Genomic DNA, 19,374 nt, shown 5'->3' with positions numbered 1-19,374 from the left:
TCAGTATGGTCTATATTGACGGTTCAACCTAACCTAACCTGATTTGATGAACAAAGACTACGCTTTACATTTCTCGTTATCGATATCAGGGGCTACGAAAAATTTATGGAATTTGACAGCTTCCGAATCGTATTTTTTACACATCATTATACAGACTAAAGCCCCAGATGAGATGATCTTTTGACGTTGAAAACCCTTTCCACAAGCAAAAACGTGCTATTTACCAACCCTCTTGTAAGTTTTACTATTACCAATACACCAAGCATATCTCTACAACTCTGTAACGTGGGCAATGGTATTAGCTTTAAGTGACTGTACTACGCCCATATCAAAAAGGCAGTAAAGTTCACCTTTGATGCCAACAGATTTCTGTGACACCAATTTACTCATAAACTTCAAAATTAATCATTACAAGTTTAAATTTATTTATTTATTAGTCTACAAATTTAACAATTAATCAGACTAAATATAATTACTGATTTACTGTACAGAAGCATACAAAGTGAACAAAATTTATATTACAGAATTGTATGTAGATTATGTTTCAGTCAGTTGTCGGGATGGACTGTGATGCTGAGCAACGGGCATTGATTGTTGGTGCTGTCGGAATAGATATGATTTCGAGCAGCTAATGTATATTTAACACACAATATGTATGGCTGCGATGTGAGGGAGTTGTAAAGGGGGTGATTCCAAGCCACCCGCCCAAAACTATTGTAGCTGGCGATAAGAGTGGGAGGTTGGAAAGGACGTGATTCCGTAGATATTTTTTTTATTACGAGGAGTGAGTCACACGTATCAATGTTTCTGCAGTGCTTATTGAAGTCAGTACACAGACAACGAAGAGGTTCGTGCATTTCAAAATTCGATCTGCAAGCAGCAGATTCGATATATGAAGCGGTTGAATATGTCTAGATGGTCTAAAGGGAACATTAAAGGTAAAACAAGATATAAAATTTCTTTTATATTTCGAATATCTTAAATTTCCAAACAAAAAAAGCAGTGAATAAATTTTCGAAGGATAGAAAGCAGTATAAAATAAATATTACTGCTTTATTCTCTGAAAATTGGTTTTACATAGAAATGTAATATAAGTATTAACATTAAAATGACGCTTTAATAAAATTTGTGGATGAAAATGTGGATGATTTCAAAGCATAAATGCAGTTTAAGTCAAACTTGACATATGAAAAAAGAAAGAATAAAAAAGCAGTCAAATTTCATTTTACTTTTAGATTTACCAGACATGAAGGCAGTTAGCATATAATTCCGGGCCCTGAAAAGAATTATGCACCAGTTTCACATTATAATGGCTAGGCATAACTCAGTTAATAGTTCATATTCATAAATTTTTGGTACCAAGTAAAACTATTTATTTAGTTAAAACAAAGGTAAAACTTAGACTTCATATTTTTCTGACTTCACTTTTTACACTTTACTGCCTTTTTCCTATGGGAGGAAGATTCTTTAGCGATTCTCTTATCAACGCGAGAACCAAACATTTTTTTCGAACCAATTTCAATTTATCGCAGTGAATCTGAAAAGGCGGCTCCACATTACTGAAACATTATATAAGAATGGTCTAACTAATGAGATGAAAACCCTTTGGTAGCGTAAGGCTCACCTAAATCAATGAAGCGTTTAGTCGGCTCAATCAGGTATATACCAATGGTGTGAATCATAAGAACTTACATTTTTTGAGGTTAGGTTCCCACATAATAAAGTTATTCAAATCATTTTATGTGCGGAAGGGCATAAAAAGTTTTACATCATCTGCAATAGATCAGAACAGTAGGAAGGTTATTTTAAATAAAATTATTATAAATATTATCAAAAATAATAATAATTGAACCATTCAATAACAATTTTTTATAAAACAAATAGCAAAAATAAAAATTAATAAAAATAATTTTCTATTAACTTTACGGTAAAACAGACCTTAAAGTCATCTTTTTGGTTCTACTTTTCAAGTAAGGGTATTCAACGCAGAAAAACAAGTGGATAGTCTATGCGGTCAAGTTTAAACGATTGGGTCGAGTGCGGATGACGTCAGTAGGCAGGTTACTCTTGAATCCGCTGAAGACATGAGTAGTAAATTTCAACAAGTTCAACACAGGGAAATTCACTCTGCAAAAACTATGTTAAGATGGTGTGATATATGTGGAAATTGAATAAGCCAATATATTTGTAATAATTTGCAGATTTTTTTGCGAATTTTGTTATAGTAGGGTTGCCACCTAACCCTATATTTATCTGATGGCGAATCGGAAATAGATGCTAGCCTGCGATAACCATGCAACAAAAAAATAGACGTACATGTTTTAAGGCGACTCCGAAAGGCGTCTGCTATAGCAGTTGATTTTTTTTACTGAGATTTTCATATAAGAAATAAACTCGGAGGGCCTGTAAAACTAATGCAGAGGGGCACAGTCATTCAGACCTTATTTAGTTAGCCCATTATCATCATTCTAATATTATTTAATATTACTGATCTACCTCAATATGCAATACATAGATCCATATCCCCCAATACATTTCTTTTTAAACCACCAGTGTGCATATACATGTGAGTATATTTGTGTATGTGTGTATGTATTACACCTTTTGAATATGTAATTAACTGATAAGAGTACAGTAAGAGGTGCATTGTGCTGTTTTTTAGTTTGTGAACTTTTGTGGAAGCAATAAGATGTGTTGCTGTGGTCAGCGCTCTAAAACAAATCGATTAAGCTGAAATATTTTTTGTTCAATTCCCTTAAATTACTATAAATATAACAGAAAACAATTTGAATTTCAAATGTAAATGAACGTCTTTAACTAGCAGCCATTGAAATACAAGGCATGACAGAACCTTGCAAAAATTCGCGCATTCCCTGAGCAAAAAAAAGTACTCAGCACATTTTGCTTAAGTGAATTTGTTAGCAGTACACGTGTATGGGAACGTTTATTTCCTACATGAGAATAAAGAGGACACCGGCGGATCTATAAGTAAGAAGGTTCAGTTGTGTCAACGCTTGGTGAAAGTTTCGAAAGAATTGTATGTGTGTACGTGTGTTTGTGTGAGTGCTTGTTGTTATATCAGGGTACATTAAATACTTAAGGCCGTCTCCATTAGAGGTGACGTTGTTTCTATAATAATTAAGAATCGCAAAAGCTATTCAAGAGAGATAAATGTGACGAAAACAACAACAACAACAAATACATGCCATAGGAATATCTAACACACTTACAAAAACAAAAATATCCAAAACATACAAACACCGAGTGCTTTTGACGAAAAAAATAATAAGGAAAAACGGAAAATCGCTGAGATCAAATGAAAATCATCGCCCAACACGAACGTGTGACAAAAAGAAAAAGAAAAACAAAAACACCAACAACAAAATAGTAGCAGTATCTGTAAATTGTGACCGCAAATTCACCACTATTCAGATAGAAAATTCAACGAACGACGAACGGACGAACGTTGGAGTGAACGCTCAGCTCCGTTTTGTAATAGAAAAAAATATTTCGAATAAATTCAAAGTGACTTTAAACACAAAAATTATATTTATGTGGTCATCGAGAATATTAGATCCGTTAACGCGAAGCGTAAATTACAACGATTTTCAAAAATGTAGAACTCAAACAAAGCTTGCATTTTTTTAACGATTCGACAGTAAAAACGATCTTGAACGCCGTGAGAACATCAAAGCGTTTTGTGTTAAGACGCAGTAAATGACTACAAACATACTTACATACAGATGTATAAATATCTAACTAGATACATAATAAGGAGCTGTGAGCGTGTTGACCGGCTCCATCAGCTAACTTTGCGCATTTCAATGAGGTTTAGAATTGAATTAGTCGGCGTTTAGACTCTAAACGTGATCTACCAAAGCGAAAAGCGGAAAGTGTGTTTTATGTGTTTTACAAAGATTTTTTTAAAAAAGTTGAATGTTCTAAGTTCATAAAAAATTAAGAAATAAATGCAGCGGTGCGCCAAATAAAAAAACCAACAAAATGATCATTTAAATCATCAAATTAAAAATAACTTAAGGAAAATAAAAATAAAAAAAGCAATAAGACAATAAAAATAAAAAGTATCCGTGAAAAAAATGAAGTAAAGATACTAAGCAAGAAAGTTTGAGAATCGCAAATTTAAATTTTTACATACATACATAGGTTTATGTATATATTTAAGTAAAATATTGACAAAAATAACGCATGCGGGGACAGCACAGTGCAGCGAACAATAACACGCGCGGTTAAAAACTGCCAAGCTCACTATGGGCCAAGCGGCTTAACTATTGGCCAAAAGTCATTTTCGGAAATCAATAAAACTGGCTATTACCATCACGGGTACTCTTAATTACATTGAAGTACATCCAGCCTTAACCAGATGGATCGACTGCATGCTAAATTGCAGGACGCTTACTCTACAATGGGGGTTGTATGAGGCCACAAAATCAGTGGCCCGCCACAGGGAGGGATATTATCACCACTGCTGTGGACACTCGTTATAAACCAACTCATCGGGCGGTTCGACGAGGGATCCGTCAAACTTACGGCATGCGCAGATGCCGTTGCAGTTGTCATAATGGAAAGTGCCTTCCAACAATTAGATCGTTGATGGATCGGATGCCTCGGGATATGTGTACATACCTGGGCATCTAATGACGGGTAGACCGCCTACGCGGAGAAGACGGATATGGTATTGTTAACTCAGACGTATGAGGTCTCAAATTCGACTAGGCCTAATATTGGAGAGGTTATCCTGTAGGAGAAAGCTTGTACTAAATATGTATATACGACTCGTTCTCTTCGCGGAAGCTCAACGTGGAGAAGACAGTTAAGATTGTATGCCATTCTGCACATTCCTCCTGCAGACCTGGTAGCGAAGAATATTGTGTTAACAACTGCAACGAGGCTCAATGTCTCGGCGCAGCTTGTGCGCAGGACATACAGCCACAGAAGTATAGCGTCATCTACCGTACCTGTCCGGGTATTCTGACTGGACACTGCCTTCTGGCGTCACATGCCTTTAAACTAGGCTTGGTCAGTGATAGCAGATGTAGGAAGTGCGGGTTGGAGGAGGAAACGATCGAGCACGTTCTGTGCTCGTGCCCTGCACTTGCCAGGCTAAGACTCCAGCTATTAGGAGTGATACAGCTGTCAGATCTAGAAGCAGCAAGTGGCTTAAGTCCTAGGAAGCTTCTAGTATTTGCTAAGAGGACGGAGTTATTTTATAACATAGGTCCTGGTTTTTGATAGGGTTTTTCAGTTTGGTCGTTAAAACAAACTTCTGGTAACACTACGGACTCAATCAGTCTATGTGAGGTCCTCATGGACCGGCCAGTTCAACCTACCTACCTACCGTACCTTCGCTCGAGAGCCACAATGGGGGTGAGTGGTTGGAGCAAGGGGGCACATATGGCAGACGATGCGATACACGTGCACACCGATGAGTTCAAAGTAATGGACGGAAAAGGGGCTGCAGTACACATCGCTTATCCGGAAATAAACATATCCTACAAGCTGCCAGATCCCTGTAGAGTTTTTCAGCGGAGATAGCAACTGTAACCATAGCTGTAGAAATACTTAAACATGGTAAATTTCCATATCAGATCGCACCGTAGATGTACTTATCAGCTTGGGCGAATTTAAACAATGGCGAGAGCTACTTATGATGGACTAAGGAAGAAAGACGTGGAACCAAGCGTGGGACTGCAAAGTGTCGAAGATCATGTGCAAGTCTTACAACCTTAGACTAACAAAGTTACTCTTATCATTGAAAGTAAGCGACAGTGATGGGCTCATGCTGGGTATTCTGACTTAACACTGCCTTCTGGTGTTACAGACTTTTTAATTAGGCCTCGTCAGTGATAGCAGATGTACGAAGTGCGGGTTGGAGGAGGAAACGATCGAGCACGTTTCGTGCTCGCGCTCTGTGCTCGCCACGCTAAGACTCTAGCCGTTAGTAGCGGCATTTTTTACGAAGTGTGTTTCGGATTTGTTTACCTTTATTTATTATATTTTCTTGCTTAAAAATATACAACAGACATTTACACGTTGTATGGAGGCAAATCTAAGCCTTCCTTCGGAAAAAAATGAGAAAAATCAATGCGAATTTTGCGATACTTATAACTGTATTTTTTATCAGACAAACATTCACAGGGCTATGAAAATCCATACTAAAAAAATTCAGAAAACTCCGAGTAAAAAGCATCCGATTTATGTTAATAATCAATTTTTGGTGCAGTGCGGTCGAGCAGGAAATATTGCAAGGAAAAACAGAGAACCTTCACCATTTCGAGCCTAGCTGATCGCTGCCGTCTACAGATTTTTTACCATATGTGCCAATCAGACAGAACTTTCCGTTCCCTCCCTCGCAATCTATTCCTCTCTTGTTTCTCACCTTCTTTTACCCCCACCCACCCATCCTTCTACCTTTTTCTCTAGAACCATAACACCGATTTTCTCGAACAAATCGGTCCTGGGTACTCTACTCTATTCCTTCGTGTCTATCAATTAATCCATTAATTTTTGCTGAAAATAATTTATTTATCCAAATATTTGGAAAAAAATGTCTTGACCATAATGATTTGCCATCAGACCGACATCAAATGCTACATAAACAAGAAATTGGTGGTAACTTAGTAGTGCCATTTCCAGTTTTATATGACTTTTGGCTATAAAAACAGGTACTTGGCCCATAGTGCGGTGAAGTACTGCCTATTTACACAAATGTCGCGACCAAGAGCGGTGAATGGAAAACTAAAAATATTCCTACATAAAATTATAAACGAGTAAAAATATATTTGTGAGAAATTCATAAAGCAGTGGCTTTGCTTAAATTTATAATAAACATTCACACACACCCGCACGGCCATAATATACAAATATACATACATACATAAACGTACACAAAATTCACAAATAAAAGATAAATTTAAAGCGTACAAATAATAGCAAATGCAAATACAAAATCACAACACCGAAACAGGTAGTTTATACTTATATATCTACATTCGTAAATATTCTCCGCTTTTAGATACGCGTTTTTGTGTATTTGCCAACTTTAACAACGAATAAGTGAATTACTGTGACTGTGAATACAAATAAATATTTTTTAGCTTTGAAATTTTTAACAACTTTAATTCTATAATGGAGGAGAAAAAGGAGAAACCGAAGAAGCGGAATAAGGTGCGGCGAGCGAAGCATCATCCATGGGACGAAGGTACGCATGCCCTCTGTGGCGTATACTTAACCATCAAATCATTTTGATTACGCATACGCAATGTGGAACATATGAAATATATATGCATATTAGGGCGGGTCGATTTAAAAATCGCCCATTGCTCTGTGAAAATCATATTCTAGGGATCAAAATAAGAAACTTTGCCGAAGGAACCATACCTCTAAAACGAATTCTGATGTCCCCCCCTTTGGGTCGAACTTTTGGGTAGGGGCAATTTCAATTCTACCTGCTGTGTCTTGTGGTGGCTTAAAAAAAAGAACACAAGCAATTTTACGATCTGCAATTGTGTCACAGTGATACCTTCATTTTTTAAAACGGTTGAATAAAAAACCCACACAACTATGTTTACGACATGCAAATGCATCACAATGATGCCTTGGTTTTAAAAGGGGGTTGTAAAAACGCTAATTTCTAATAATTTTTTTAAATTTCTTTTCTATTATTAAGTTAAATTAATTTTTTCATTTACATAGGTTCTGACTAAATATATTTCTAAAGAGGAAAATAAAATCCAAAAAGAAAAAACATAGGCATTTCAAAGTGGGATTTTTCAAAATTTACCCCTACGACCCAAAGGGGGGGACATCAGAATTCGTTTTAGAGGTATGGTTCCTTCGGCAAAGTTTCTTATTTTGATCCCTAGAATATGATTTTCACAGAGCAATGGGCGATTTTTTTGCCTTCCCACAAATCGACCCGGTCTAATGCATATGTACATATGTACATTAGGGCGTCCCAAATAATTATGATATTTTTCCTCGCTCTCAACCGAAATTATCAGAGAATATGTACAAACAAAAAATTTTGTCAGAGGCGGAGCTCTTAATTCTAATTTTAAGAGCTCCTCCACGGAACTTGAAGTTTGGCAATTTAAATGTTAACAGGTTTTTAACGTTATTTTGTCCTGCAAAGTATAAATATTTTTTTAAATTCTGAACACAAAATTTATCCAGCTATATTTTCATGGTCGGTATTGAAGTGTCTACAGACCTTTAACTGTGTAAATTTTTTAATTTCTGTGTTTTTTTCATTTTCCAACTAAATTATTCAAGACAGAAAAAAATTTAAATAGCAATTATGACGCAAAATCCGTAACAATGTTACAGGCGCACAAAGTATCATTGTTATGAATTATTGCTCTTATCTATAGATTTGTAAAAACTTCAATAACGATAATAAAACTTTAGCTCGATCAATTTTTTGTTCAGAATTGAGTGCTGAATCAGATGTATTTATTTTATCACAATAATCTTTATACTTTGCAGGACGAAGTAATGTTAAAAATCCTAGTTCCCGTCTTATTTATATGGCAAAAGCTTAAATTCCGTGGAGGACTCACACAATTTTTGTTTGGACAAATTCTCCGATATTTTCGAGTGATAGCGAAAAAAAATGTATCGTAATTGTTTGATAACAGGCTTATGTAGATGTACATATGTACACAAAATTTTGTTTCATACGCTGGAATTAAAAAATGGAATATGTTTTAGGGCGCTTGTCAAAATAATATGCTAAAGATATTGACATTTCCGTATTTGAAAGATTTGAAAAAGACCGAAAATTGAGATTTCGTTCTTAGTTGTTTTTGAAAATATTTTTTATTTTTACTAAGAAGAAACATATTCTAATCATTTATTTCATCCCAATTTATTTAAATATATTTGAAATAAAAATCTACGGGAAAAAATTGTCAAAAAGCAATAAAAATTTTGAGAGCCTTATATTTTGCCCTTTGTTAGTGATTTGATGTGGCTACAAAATGCATAAATTAAGAAAAATTTGAAAATTCTAAATAAAAAACTCAAAAGCTTTATGTTAGCAGTAGCAGTGTTGAAAGCTCGCAGTTTTAATTTTTTCCAAAATCATTTTTTCTAAAATTAACAAAGACAAAAAAAAAAAAACAAAAACAAAAAATACTTGTTCGAATATGCTGGAAATTGTCAGTGCAATTTTCTTGTTTGCAACTGTACATATATATACTGCCCAAAAATAGCTTGTATAAATTATTAATATAATAGAAGTCTTTTTTCTAAGCAGTAAAAATTCCGCGCTAAAATTTAAATGAATCAAAAAACACATTTTGCAGTATTTTGCTATGAAGCTTCTCATATCGCACACCCACTTAGACCAAAACACCGATCCATTTAAAAAATCACAATGTTAAGGAAAGGCCAAACACTGCCGGAGTGATTAGCGAACTTAAAATATATTGGCTGTCAGTCCATAGTAACCTAGTAGAATGTACAACTTCAAAATTTCAGACTTTTGACTAAGCACCCTGTTTATCTAGATGTGCGATGTTCTATTCTTAAGTGGCAGTGATTTAAATCATTTCCAAAGTTTGTCCCATAAAGTCGATTATATGTTTGATACAAAAATAAAAAAGTGTTAAACTTAGTTATGTAATTAACGTGATAAAATTTGAGTGACGGATGGGACAGCGAAATCACCCGTAAGTGTGGTATTTTCCTTCCTAAATTCAAATCTATTATAAACATCTTTTGAAAATTGGCTTCGCCATATAAGAAATAAATTACAGCGCGAAAATATGAGATCAAATTAGCTTGTGACGGGTGGGACAGGTCAAACTGGACATTCATATTTATATTGTCTTTGATAAAACAAAAAATTTAATGAAAGGATTTTTTTATCTGCCACTTTGTTTTCATGTATTAAAATCGGATTTATACAATTTCATTTCTTTAGCCGAAGTATTATCTACATCAAAATGACACATATATAGAATTTCTCACCTGCTACTCGCCGAGCTATCATACAAATTGTAATACTTAATGATTCCAAATTAGTTATTCGATGATATGTACGCGGTGTGGCAATTAAGTTCCGGTCATTTGTCAATAAAAAACAAGATAGTGAAGTTTTAGGAAAAATTTTACTATCAACCTTCACAATAGTCTCCCTCTAACTCTACACACGATTGGACGCACCCTTGGTAGTCCAAGCTAGCCCGTGGTGCTACGTTACATCTTCTTGGACCTCCTGTACGCCGTCATGATGAGTTCCCTTGAGATGCGACTTCATCTTTGCGAATAGAAAAAAGTCGCAGGGAGCAATATCGGGGCTCTAGGGTAGATGAGCCATCGTTGGGATGCCTCTTTTTTGTCAAAAATGCTTGTGATGTAAGATCCAGCCATTCCTGGCAAGTTCGGATTGCACACGAAAAACACGTGCCCGCAGACTCTCCAAAATGCCAACATAGAATTTTTCAGTCACTATTTGGCCAGCGGGAATGTATTCACGTTCAAAGATGCCGTGGACATCGAAAAAAAAACAATTAACATTGCCTTCAGATGTGATTTTCATATCTTCGCTTTCTTTGGCCGCTCCCCACCCTTTTCCACTTTTTCCACTGCTGACTTTGTTTACACGTTTAATTGACACACCTCGTATATGTAAAGTAAAAATCAGGAGTTTTGACTTAACCGCATTTGCATGTTATCAAAAAAGCTACAAGCATGTATACAAATAAAACTTAACTTCCTTTACTCTTTCTTTTCAAAAACACCAACGACTATTAGCACAATTACTTAGATGTGAACACAAGAAATATGACTGCACCTAAATAAGTACAAATGTGCCATTTGGATTCCAGTACGTGACCGGTTTTTATTATTTAAAAAAGTAGTAATTTGACTAAATATTGCATCCGAATCTTTCTGATAACTGTAAAAAGGAACTAGCAATAATAGTAAAGAAGTTATGCGGTCAAGTTTGTAGATGTACGATACGAAAGGAAAATCTCTCTCAAGCTTTGTTACGGACGCGGGTTATTACTTAAGATAATTCAGTAGACTTTAGGTGATATAATGCAAAACCACATATTAACCATAATCCAAAAAAAAACTAATATCAATATCCGCTACTGACAATGTGATATAGGAGTAGAAAAAAACGAATAAACATATATACTTCAGGAAATTTATAGCATTCAACTTATATGTATGTATTTAAGTGAAAATAAAATGAGCCCAGTGGGTTAATTTGTCATGGAATGCACCTGGAAACTGAATTCCTTGAACCTTAACACGATTATATTGATATGTTTAAGAGCATGACTAGTGAAATTTATCCTCTTATGGAATCGAGTAAGTGCAATGATGCCATCTAAGCACAAAACAAATGAGAATATCTTCATTTTCGTATATACCTCTTAATCGATACACTATATCGAATCGTACTAGTTCCGAACTAGCCAAGAACAACCACGTAAAGAAGCCGTACTGGATTTAACTCTGTCCATACGCGGTGCTTTTAACTACAATTTGAACATTTAATGTTCTGCGAATGTAACCCCCCCCCCCCCCTTCACGACCCTCTTTGCAGATTTGGTTTAGTCGTAAATACTTCTGACTTCAACGCTGTTGGCACAAGTGTGGCTAGCACTTGATACAAAACTATCCTTCTGTGCATCTGATTAGCACCGGAGGTAGTAATTAAACCCGTGACTTGAGTTAGTAAGTTAAAAACTAAATTTCCCAAAGGAAGGTTCCCCTTCGATAATCGGTAAATATAAACTCATTCTAGAAATGCCGAAACTTTTCCCTACATCTACAGATGGTTGTCAGCTTCCATCTCTAAATGGAAAGACGAAATAGAAGGGAGACATAAAAATAACGCTAACAATATGTCCGGCAAATAATCTAGTTTCTATGGAAGAGATAAAGTAAACGTGTAGATTAAATTTTTTGGATTTATTTTGGGTTAGTGCGTTTGTAAACGTGGGCTTAGTCTAGTACTTTTGACATCTTAGTCTATTCATTTCTCATTTGTATAAACACCGAGCGCACAGGTAAAATTTTTTTCAAAGGGTTAATCAATAACGTCACAACAGGCAAAAGGACTTGGATTAAATTTGGCACACAAATAGTCAATAGACTGGAGAAATCTACTGGAATTTTTTTTGTAATCTCTCATGGAACCGCTACGTATATTAAACTACATATACAAAACCCCAGATCCACAGTGCTGAGGGAAAATAATAAAATAAAAAAATTGTTTATTAGCCGGTCTCCAGACAGCTTAAAGCTGCATTTGAGTGGCGTATTACACACGCCTAATTAAATTTATTTTATGCCTATATATTGATAAAAAGCGTTGCTAAATTTCATAGCCTTGATTTTTTTGCATACAAACAATACGAATTTGGTACGAGAAGCGAATCACATGCTCACTTAGCGACTTTCGAATTCAACAATATCACTTAAATAAATATTTACCATAACAAAGAACTTCACTTACCAAATTTGGCAGGGGGGTGAAAAAAGTTGAAAATTTCCAAAAAAGAGTATAAGAATTAAATTTAATACTAGGTTCAAACACACACCAAATTGGCAATTTATACTATTTGGGCAATTTATTACGCAATTTGTCATATAATAAATTGTAATAATAAATTGCCAATTTAAAAAAAATTGCGTAATAAATTGTTTCAAACTGCAAATGCAACATTGTAAAGTGTGTTTATTGAGTATACTTAAACGTCAGTTACGCATGGCTGAACTATATGGTTGGCTCATCTAATCAGCTGATTTTATGTCTTTCATTTCACTGGAGTACGGATTTCAAAAGAAGATGGCAAAATCAAAATGAAACCAAAACATTGAACACATTTTCTTACAACACACAAAAATTTCAAAGTTTTATGTTTTCATTCCATTTCATTCGCCCAATAATGTGCGTGTTCATTTTGACAGTCTGAACAAAGGTATGTTCTTGCTGTAGAGATGAGCCAACCAGCTATCAAATTACTATTGTGTAAGCTAAATCGAGTTGTATGAACAGCACTCAATTCAAATCGAAATTTCCTCAATTTATTTTTCTGTTTGAACATAATATAAGAAGTGACGTTTTTCGGGTTTTGCAGAAAGAAGTAAAAAATAAGAGCAAGGGACCGAAAGAGAGTTGAAAGTACTTTAACCCAACAAACATTTAGGTTTGAGAACGAATAGAAAACGAATCGCATTCTAATATATGTGAACCGGTCTATGAAAAGGTGGCTTATGACTCAAAAAAGAAATTGCGAGAAACAGCTGTTAAAGATAAACAATGCATTTCTTCAGTTTCTTAGTGCATTATGAACAGTCATGCCCATAAGGCAAAGCACAAACCAGTTTCTGACCGATATTTTGGCTCCATTGCCATCGAAAAAATGTTATCAAAAAGATCTGAGGATGCTTCACCAACCACCAAAGTGGTATCGAAGGAACCAAAGGCTTCATCGTCTTTCATTTATGCTCTTCTTTCTCTACATTTCTAGTACACTTCTAAGCAAGTTAGGACTCTAGTTTTCACCACGTGAAAGAGCGTCTTAAAAACTATCGAAACCGGAAAAAAAGTGGAAAATTTTTTTTTCAGTCATAAGCCACCTTTTCATAGACCGAGTCACATATTTCTTTAAGGCAGAAGGTTAGAGGAAGATATCGACAAAAGTCTTAGAATACCGAGTTCTAATTGGTTTCCAATGTGAATTTTAAATTGAGGCGCAATTAAATACAGTTCACTAAAATCAATTCAATTTTCATTGTTCCATTTCTTTAAGTACTTTTAATGGGTTATTAATAATTAATATAATTCAAATGCTCCTTACAATATTTCAAAATCTAACCTAAAAGATTTCGCTCTTCATTGATTTGAGGTATGTAAAATCGCAACATTTCTCTAACATTAGAAACTGTGTTTTCTGGGATGGAACAACGCAAAATCTCATATGTGCCTAATTCACAAATAAATTTTTCTAAAATAAGTAGTGCTATCATCAATTGACAACGGCAACAGACAAAATCATTCTGATAATGAAGATTTTACGAAAATTTGCATACCAATTGTGTGTACAAATATATCAATTGAGTAAAGTTTCCGCCAAAAAGCGAATTGCTTGTCGAAAGCGACGTGTGAATACTTCAAGAGGCGCCGTCTAAAGTATTGAGGCTAACTATTAAAGTTCCAATTTTTTTTTACAGACATATTAGACTCGAATGTGGTATGCGGCGCAACATTGACACGTTTTTTGGTTTGCATGGCACCAGTTATGGGTAAATTATACAAATTAAAAACAAACAAAAAACAGTAATTAAAGATTTGTTTTTTTTTTTTTGTTAGTACAATGTCTTTAAATGCTTTAATAAATATACTATAAAGAAATGATCTGTTTTTTGTTGATATATGTATATGTAAATGTGTATAATTATGGATCGTGTTTGTATTTATTTTTATGTGTGTGTCAGCATCTTGGAAATCACATTCTCATATATTTAAACAGAAGTCATTATTTTGAACAATTACACTATACTGCCTTCCACAACAAAAAAAAAAATTGGAGAAATATGTCGTACCAGTTTTTCGTTTCTTTTAACTAATTTAATATTTTTTTTTTGCTATACAACAAAAACTAATGAACATTGAACTATCAAACGACTACTTGGAGAGCCGTTATCACGTGAATCTGGTATATAATTTTTTTCAGAGTCTGAAATAAGACTAGAACTGCCTTTATGTCTTGTAAATCTAAAAACAGTAAAATCAGTTATTCCCATATATGTATGTAATACTCCTTTATTGCTAATAGAAAATGCTCTGAATTCCAAATCAAAACAAGACAACCTACAAAATTTTTGTGATTGTAGAAAGAAAAAATTTAAATTTAGGTACATTCGATTATTGAATACAAAACCAAAAACGTGTAAACAGTAATATATCGGTACTCTGATGTTTGGGAATGTACCTAGCCTTTTGTAACAATATAGGAGTATTACATATATGGTTCTTCCGCCCGTTTTTCTATTATCTTTTACTACCGTTTATCAAATTTTTTAGCGATTCGCGATTTGCTTATGAAAAATATGTTTCGAAAGGCACTCGAAAGCTGAATCATATAAAAGGGGCTGAATTCCAAATACTACGAAAGAGAAAAAATAAATGTTATTTTAGTTTTCGTTAGCATACAAGTGGGGAGTGAGTCTACAAACAGTCATGTTCAATTCAAAAGCTACACCAAGTTTTAACGAATTTTTCAACCGCAGCAGGTCGGTTCCATAGGCTAAAAATAAAAAAATCAAAGTGAAAAGTTTGTCACCAAATGTGTCGTTAATATCTCTTATTAGAACAGCCTTTTAAAAGGTATATTTTTTTATTGTATTCGAACTGTGCTCTTTAAGAATAGCTTCAAAAGTGAGGTTATGGTATTAGTTGGTTTTTGCAATGTGAGCAAGTTAAAAATAAAATGAAAGTTGAAGCTATTTAAAAATACATAAAATATCATTGTATTGAAATAAATAAAAATGAATATTGAAGTCAAAGGTATTTACTTCATTTTGAAATAAATTTAGTGTCTTTAGATTGTTGTGTTTTGTTTTTTTTTTTTTTGTTATTTAAAATTTCACCAGTGCCTTTATTAGTGTTTATTTGCACAAATATTTCAATTTCAGCTAAAGTTTTAGTTGGCCGATCCTCCCGTTGGGACTTATATCTTATTTTAGTCAAAGTTTTAAGATTCTAAAGTGTTATTATGAGCTGTTAAATATTTTTTGCGACAGTTTTCTGATAGCATCACCCTGATAAATTATTATCGTATGTTATATGTGCTCACATGTAACATACGACTTTATTTGATCCAGCCGATGATATGCAAATGTAAACTTTTGTGTGTGTTTGTTGTTTTGTTATTGTTATGTATGCAAGATCTTTTAATAACTTTAATTTCTTTATTTAATCATATTAAACATTGTATTAGATAGACACATCTTACACTTCTCCCCCCACATCTACTTACTTTTTGTATGCATGCGGTGAAAGTGGGTGGTTGTGGGTCGATATAAAAGTATCACCCGCACCAATTTTATGAAAAAATAATTCCCACATATTTATAAAGCCGTGACCAAAGTTTGACGTTGATATCTCTACTGGAAGTATTTTTGGCCAGCAACTCCATATAAGACCGACCACTGCGCGTAGATATGTTTATTATTTATATTTGTACAATTTTCTATGAAAAAACTCAACTTTTCCGTGCTGTAACAAATCAAATATGACATACATTTTCTTTAAAATTTAACAAAATTCTACAAACTTACACTAGTCCATGTTCTCATGGTGGACATCAATGCCTCCTAATGTAGCACACAAGACTGTGTTGAACAAATACATGAAAATGTGTCATCAAATGCCTCACAAAGCATAAAATTTAAAACAACAAACAATTTGGGGGTTTGCTCATGTTTTGGCGCACTGTGGGTGGCAGAGGCACTCGTACATGAACTACTTTTGTGGGCGCAGGAAATAAACTATTTTTGTCATCATTTCTCTATACAGATTTTGCAGTGTGTTTTTAATTTTGGGTGATTAAATTTTAGCTATGCATATTACAACTTTTATTGTCTAGTAGTTTTTTATTCATATTATTGAATAGAAAACTGAATTTTACTTTTCACTTGCCTTGACGTGATAGATCATTTCATAGAACAACAGGAAACGACCTAAGTTTTCAGAGAAGTAAAAAAAATAAAGAGGACCTTTCAAAATTATATGTTTTGAACTTACTTAAAGTATTAAAAGTTCAACTTTTGGGATTTTGCTGCTCAAGATATTGACATGGCCACTTCCTCCATTTTTCCTCTAACCAGTTTCTCTACTTCACAGGACCGCGATAGCACTAATTTCCTTCGCTATCAAATCAGGTGCAGTTTCGGGGTTGTACCTTCTCGTGAAGAGGACCGTCGAATTTTTCTTTGGATTGACCCCGAGTCCGGAGCTTCTTGCCCAGTTATATATTGTTAATAAAGCATACCCCAAATCAAAATCACACACGTTCTTTACTCAAGGTTTAAAAATTAAACCTGCTCTTGAAATATTTGTATATGTAGGTGAAAAATCGCAAAAAAGCATTCGTTTGTACGGGACAGTAGCCAGTCAGCTGAAACTTCAGCGAAGCTATTAATATAAAAAAAATACTATACCTGGTAGCACTTGTATCAAGGTCTGGTAAAATAACAAAAAAGTTTAAATACGCTTATTCGAAAAAAAAATTGTTCTGTTTAAAAATAAATTGTTTTTACGGATCACGCGTGAAATTCAGTTTTCAAACACCCGCCCCCCCCCCCCCCTCCCCCGATGACCGAAGTTGCAAATTTCTATGATTAAAGCAAGTCCTACAACATTATACTTACAAAGTTTCTCATATCTGTAAAGAGAGAATACATAAGGCTCATGATGGGCATACTAACTGGACTCTGCCTTCTGGCGTCATATGCTTATAACTTAGGCCTCGTCAGTAACAGCAGTTGTAGGAAATACGAGTTGCAGGAAGAAACGGTTGAGCACGTTCTGTTTTCGTGTCTTGCGCTAGCGAGGTCTAGGGGTAGCAGAGCTGCCAGATCTCGAGGCAGCAATTAAGCTAGATCCTAGAAAAATTCTAGTATTTGCCATGAAATTGACGAACAGTTCTTATGCCAACGCTTTTTTAGGGTTCGCCTTGATAAGGCCATTTAGTAACTTTCAAAAGCAGCAGCTGATAATTGGCATTAATAAGCGGAAATCAAGTTCATGAATATTAGACTACATGTGCTGATGGTAATATACGCTAATTGACACGCATACATGTTTACAAATGTACATACACAACGTGTAGTGGAAGTCGGACTAGTTCAGATGAGACTAATATAATTCTAGCCACAAATCTAATATATGTATGTGTATTACAACGATTTTCCGTCATCCTTTGTCAAATTTGATTTGGAGTTAAACCGGGTTCGGCGTTGTGCCATCTGCAGTGTCAGGTTTCGTTCTCAAAAGAAAATTTTATTAACATTATTTTTTTTTTCAGCTATTGAATATTTCCCCAACTGCTTTTTAAAGATATTGCATGCTTCCTAAAACTTTTGTTGCTTCTTGGGGCTCACTGTGTACGAAAAATTACACTGAAAATGACACAATGCCGAAACCGGTTTGTTTCTTAACTAAATTTGGCAAAGGATCGCAGAAAATCAACAAAACAAAATGAATCTAATGTAAATGAGGAGGTGCAGCTCATAAGGTGTGGATCGGGCCTCTCCGAGTCATTCGAAACAAAACAAGGCTACAGACAAAGCGAGTATCTGTAGTGTGATGCATTGAACCAAATGTGGGTTTTGCGGTGAACGAAGGCATGATGAAGTTCTTGGTGTCATCTTAAAAAGAATGGACGCACGAGCGCCATGGTAGTTACATTATGCTTAGAGTATATAAATTTGAGCCTTCGTTTATCTGTCTTAGAAATCAACCGGAGAATTAGTCTTGCCAATAATTGCTGCTTTGGATAGAGTAGGCAATCGAAAATTACGCTCTATGTGTATTTCATGATACCAATCTTGATTATTGGCTCTGGAGAGAATATAAGATGGCTTTTGGAGTATTCGATAGTGGAAGAACGGTATATCTCTAGTGAGTTGGGAGGTAGAGATGGAGAAATACTTGAAATCACATGGTGCTGCCAATAGGCATATATTTTAGCGAAACAGCGATCGTTGGCTACAGACAAACAAAATTGTCTAGGCGATCAAGCGAAATTTAATAAAAAAGGCAATTGGCTGATTAGTTGCGATTTCGGATTCATACTAGTTAAGAAATAATTAAACTAACTAGTTGCACTGCATGATACATGCATGCGCACTCAAGCCTACCGTATACAAATTTATATTTGAGTTTTTTTAATTTGTTTGAATGGACTTAGAAATAATTGTATTTACGTGAACATTTCGTTGATTAGTATTGCACTGCTAAAAGCTTGGTTCTTAATATTTTCCCATAATATTTTGGCGCATACGTTAAGTAAGCTTTTTGTTGTTGTACGACTATTTTATGAGATTGAGTGCTATTGAATAAGTGTGTATGTTTGTAGGCATTTGTGTCATCGGCCAAAGATAAAACGTTATGCGGCGGAAAAATTCAAAAGGCATGAAACGAAAAAAACGACAAAATAACAAAAATAAAAGAAAGTTAAAAAAAAATGTGCTTTAGCCTACTATACAAACAAACAAAACGTCATAAATTTAGTTAGTCCCTACTTATATATGGGGTATTCCATCCCATTTCGACCAATTTTGAACCCGACCCCTTTAGAATTGGCTGAAAGTTGTTCTTGA

At 34.7% G+C, this 19,374-nt stretch overlaps 2 protein-coding genes across 13 annotated transcripts in view; one reads left to right on the top strand and one right to left on the bottom strand.

Moving 5' to 3' along the window:
- Window positions 1-820: 820 nt before the first annotated feature.
- Nelf-E (negative elongation factor E) overlaps window positions 821-19,374 on the bottom strand; it is a 75,081-nt gene continuing 56,527 nt past the window's right edge. Inside the window, exons 5-6 of one of the 2 annotated variants that reach the window (XR_010953829.1) lie at window positions 1,625-1,773; window positions 823-1,559 (exon numbers count right to left, since the gene is read on the bottom strand). The gene's annotated coding sequence lies outside the window, so the exon portion shown is untranslated. Of the gene's footprint in view, window positions 1,774-19,374 lie in introns of both variants that reach the window. The other variant, XR_010953828.1, reaches the window with a different exon arrangement.
- LOC137253525 (protein piccolo) overlaps window positions 2,695-19,374 on the top strand; it is a 66,439-nt gene continuing 49,759 nt past the window's right edge. The window contains exons 1-3 of one of the 11 annotated variants that reach the window (XM_067790619.1): window positions 2,695-2,988; window positions 7,034-7,219; window positions 14,221-14,292. In XM_067790619.1, the coding sequence (XP_067646720.1) occupies window positions 7,147-7,219; window positions 14,221-14,292 (145 nt within the window). In that variant the 5' untranslated portion in view covers window positions 2,695-2,988; window positions 7,034-7,146. Of the gene's footprint in view, window positions 2,989-3,233; window positions 4,103-6,966; window positions 6,986-7,033; window positions 7,220-14,220; window positions 14,293-19,374 lie in introns of those variants that run through there. The other 10 variants (XM_067790617.1, XM_067790616.1, XM_067790614.1 and 7 more) reach the window with 10 other exon arrangements.

Source organism: Eurosta solidaginis, chromosome 5 (assembly GCF_040869045.1).
Source record: "Eurosta solidaginis isolate ZX-2024a chromosome 5, ASM4086904v1, whole genome shotgun sequence".
Lineage (NCBI taxonomy): Eukaryota > Metazoa > Arthropoda > Insecta > Diptera > Tephritidae > Eurosta > Eurosta solidaginis.
This window is presented reverse-complemented; position numbering and strand designations above follow the sequence as displayed.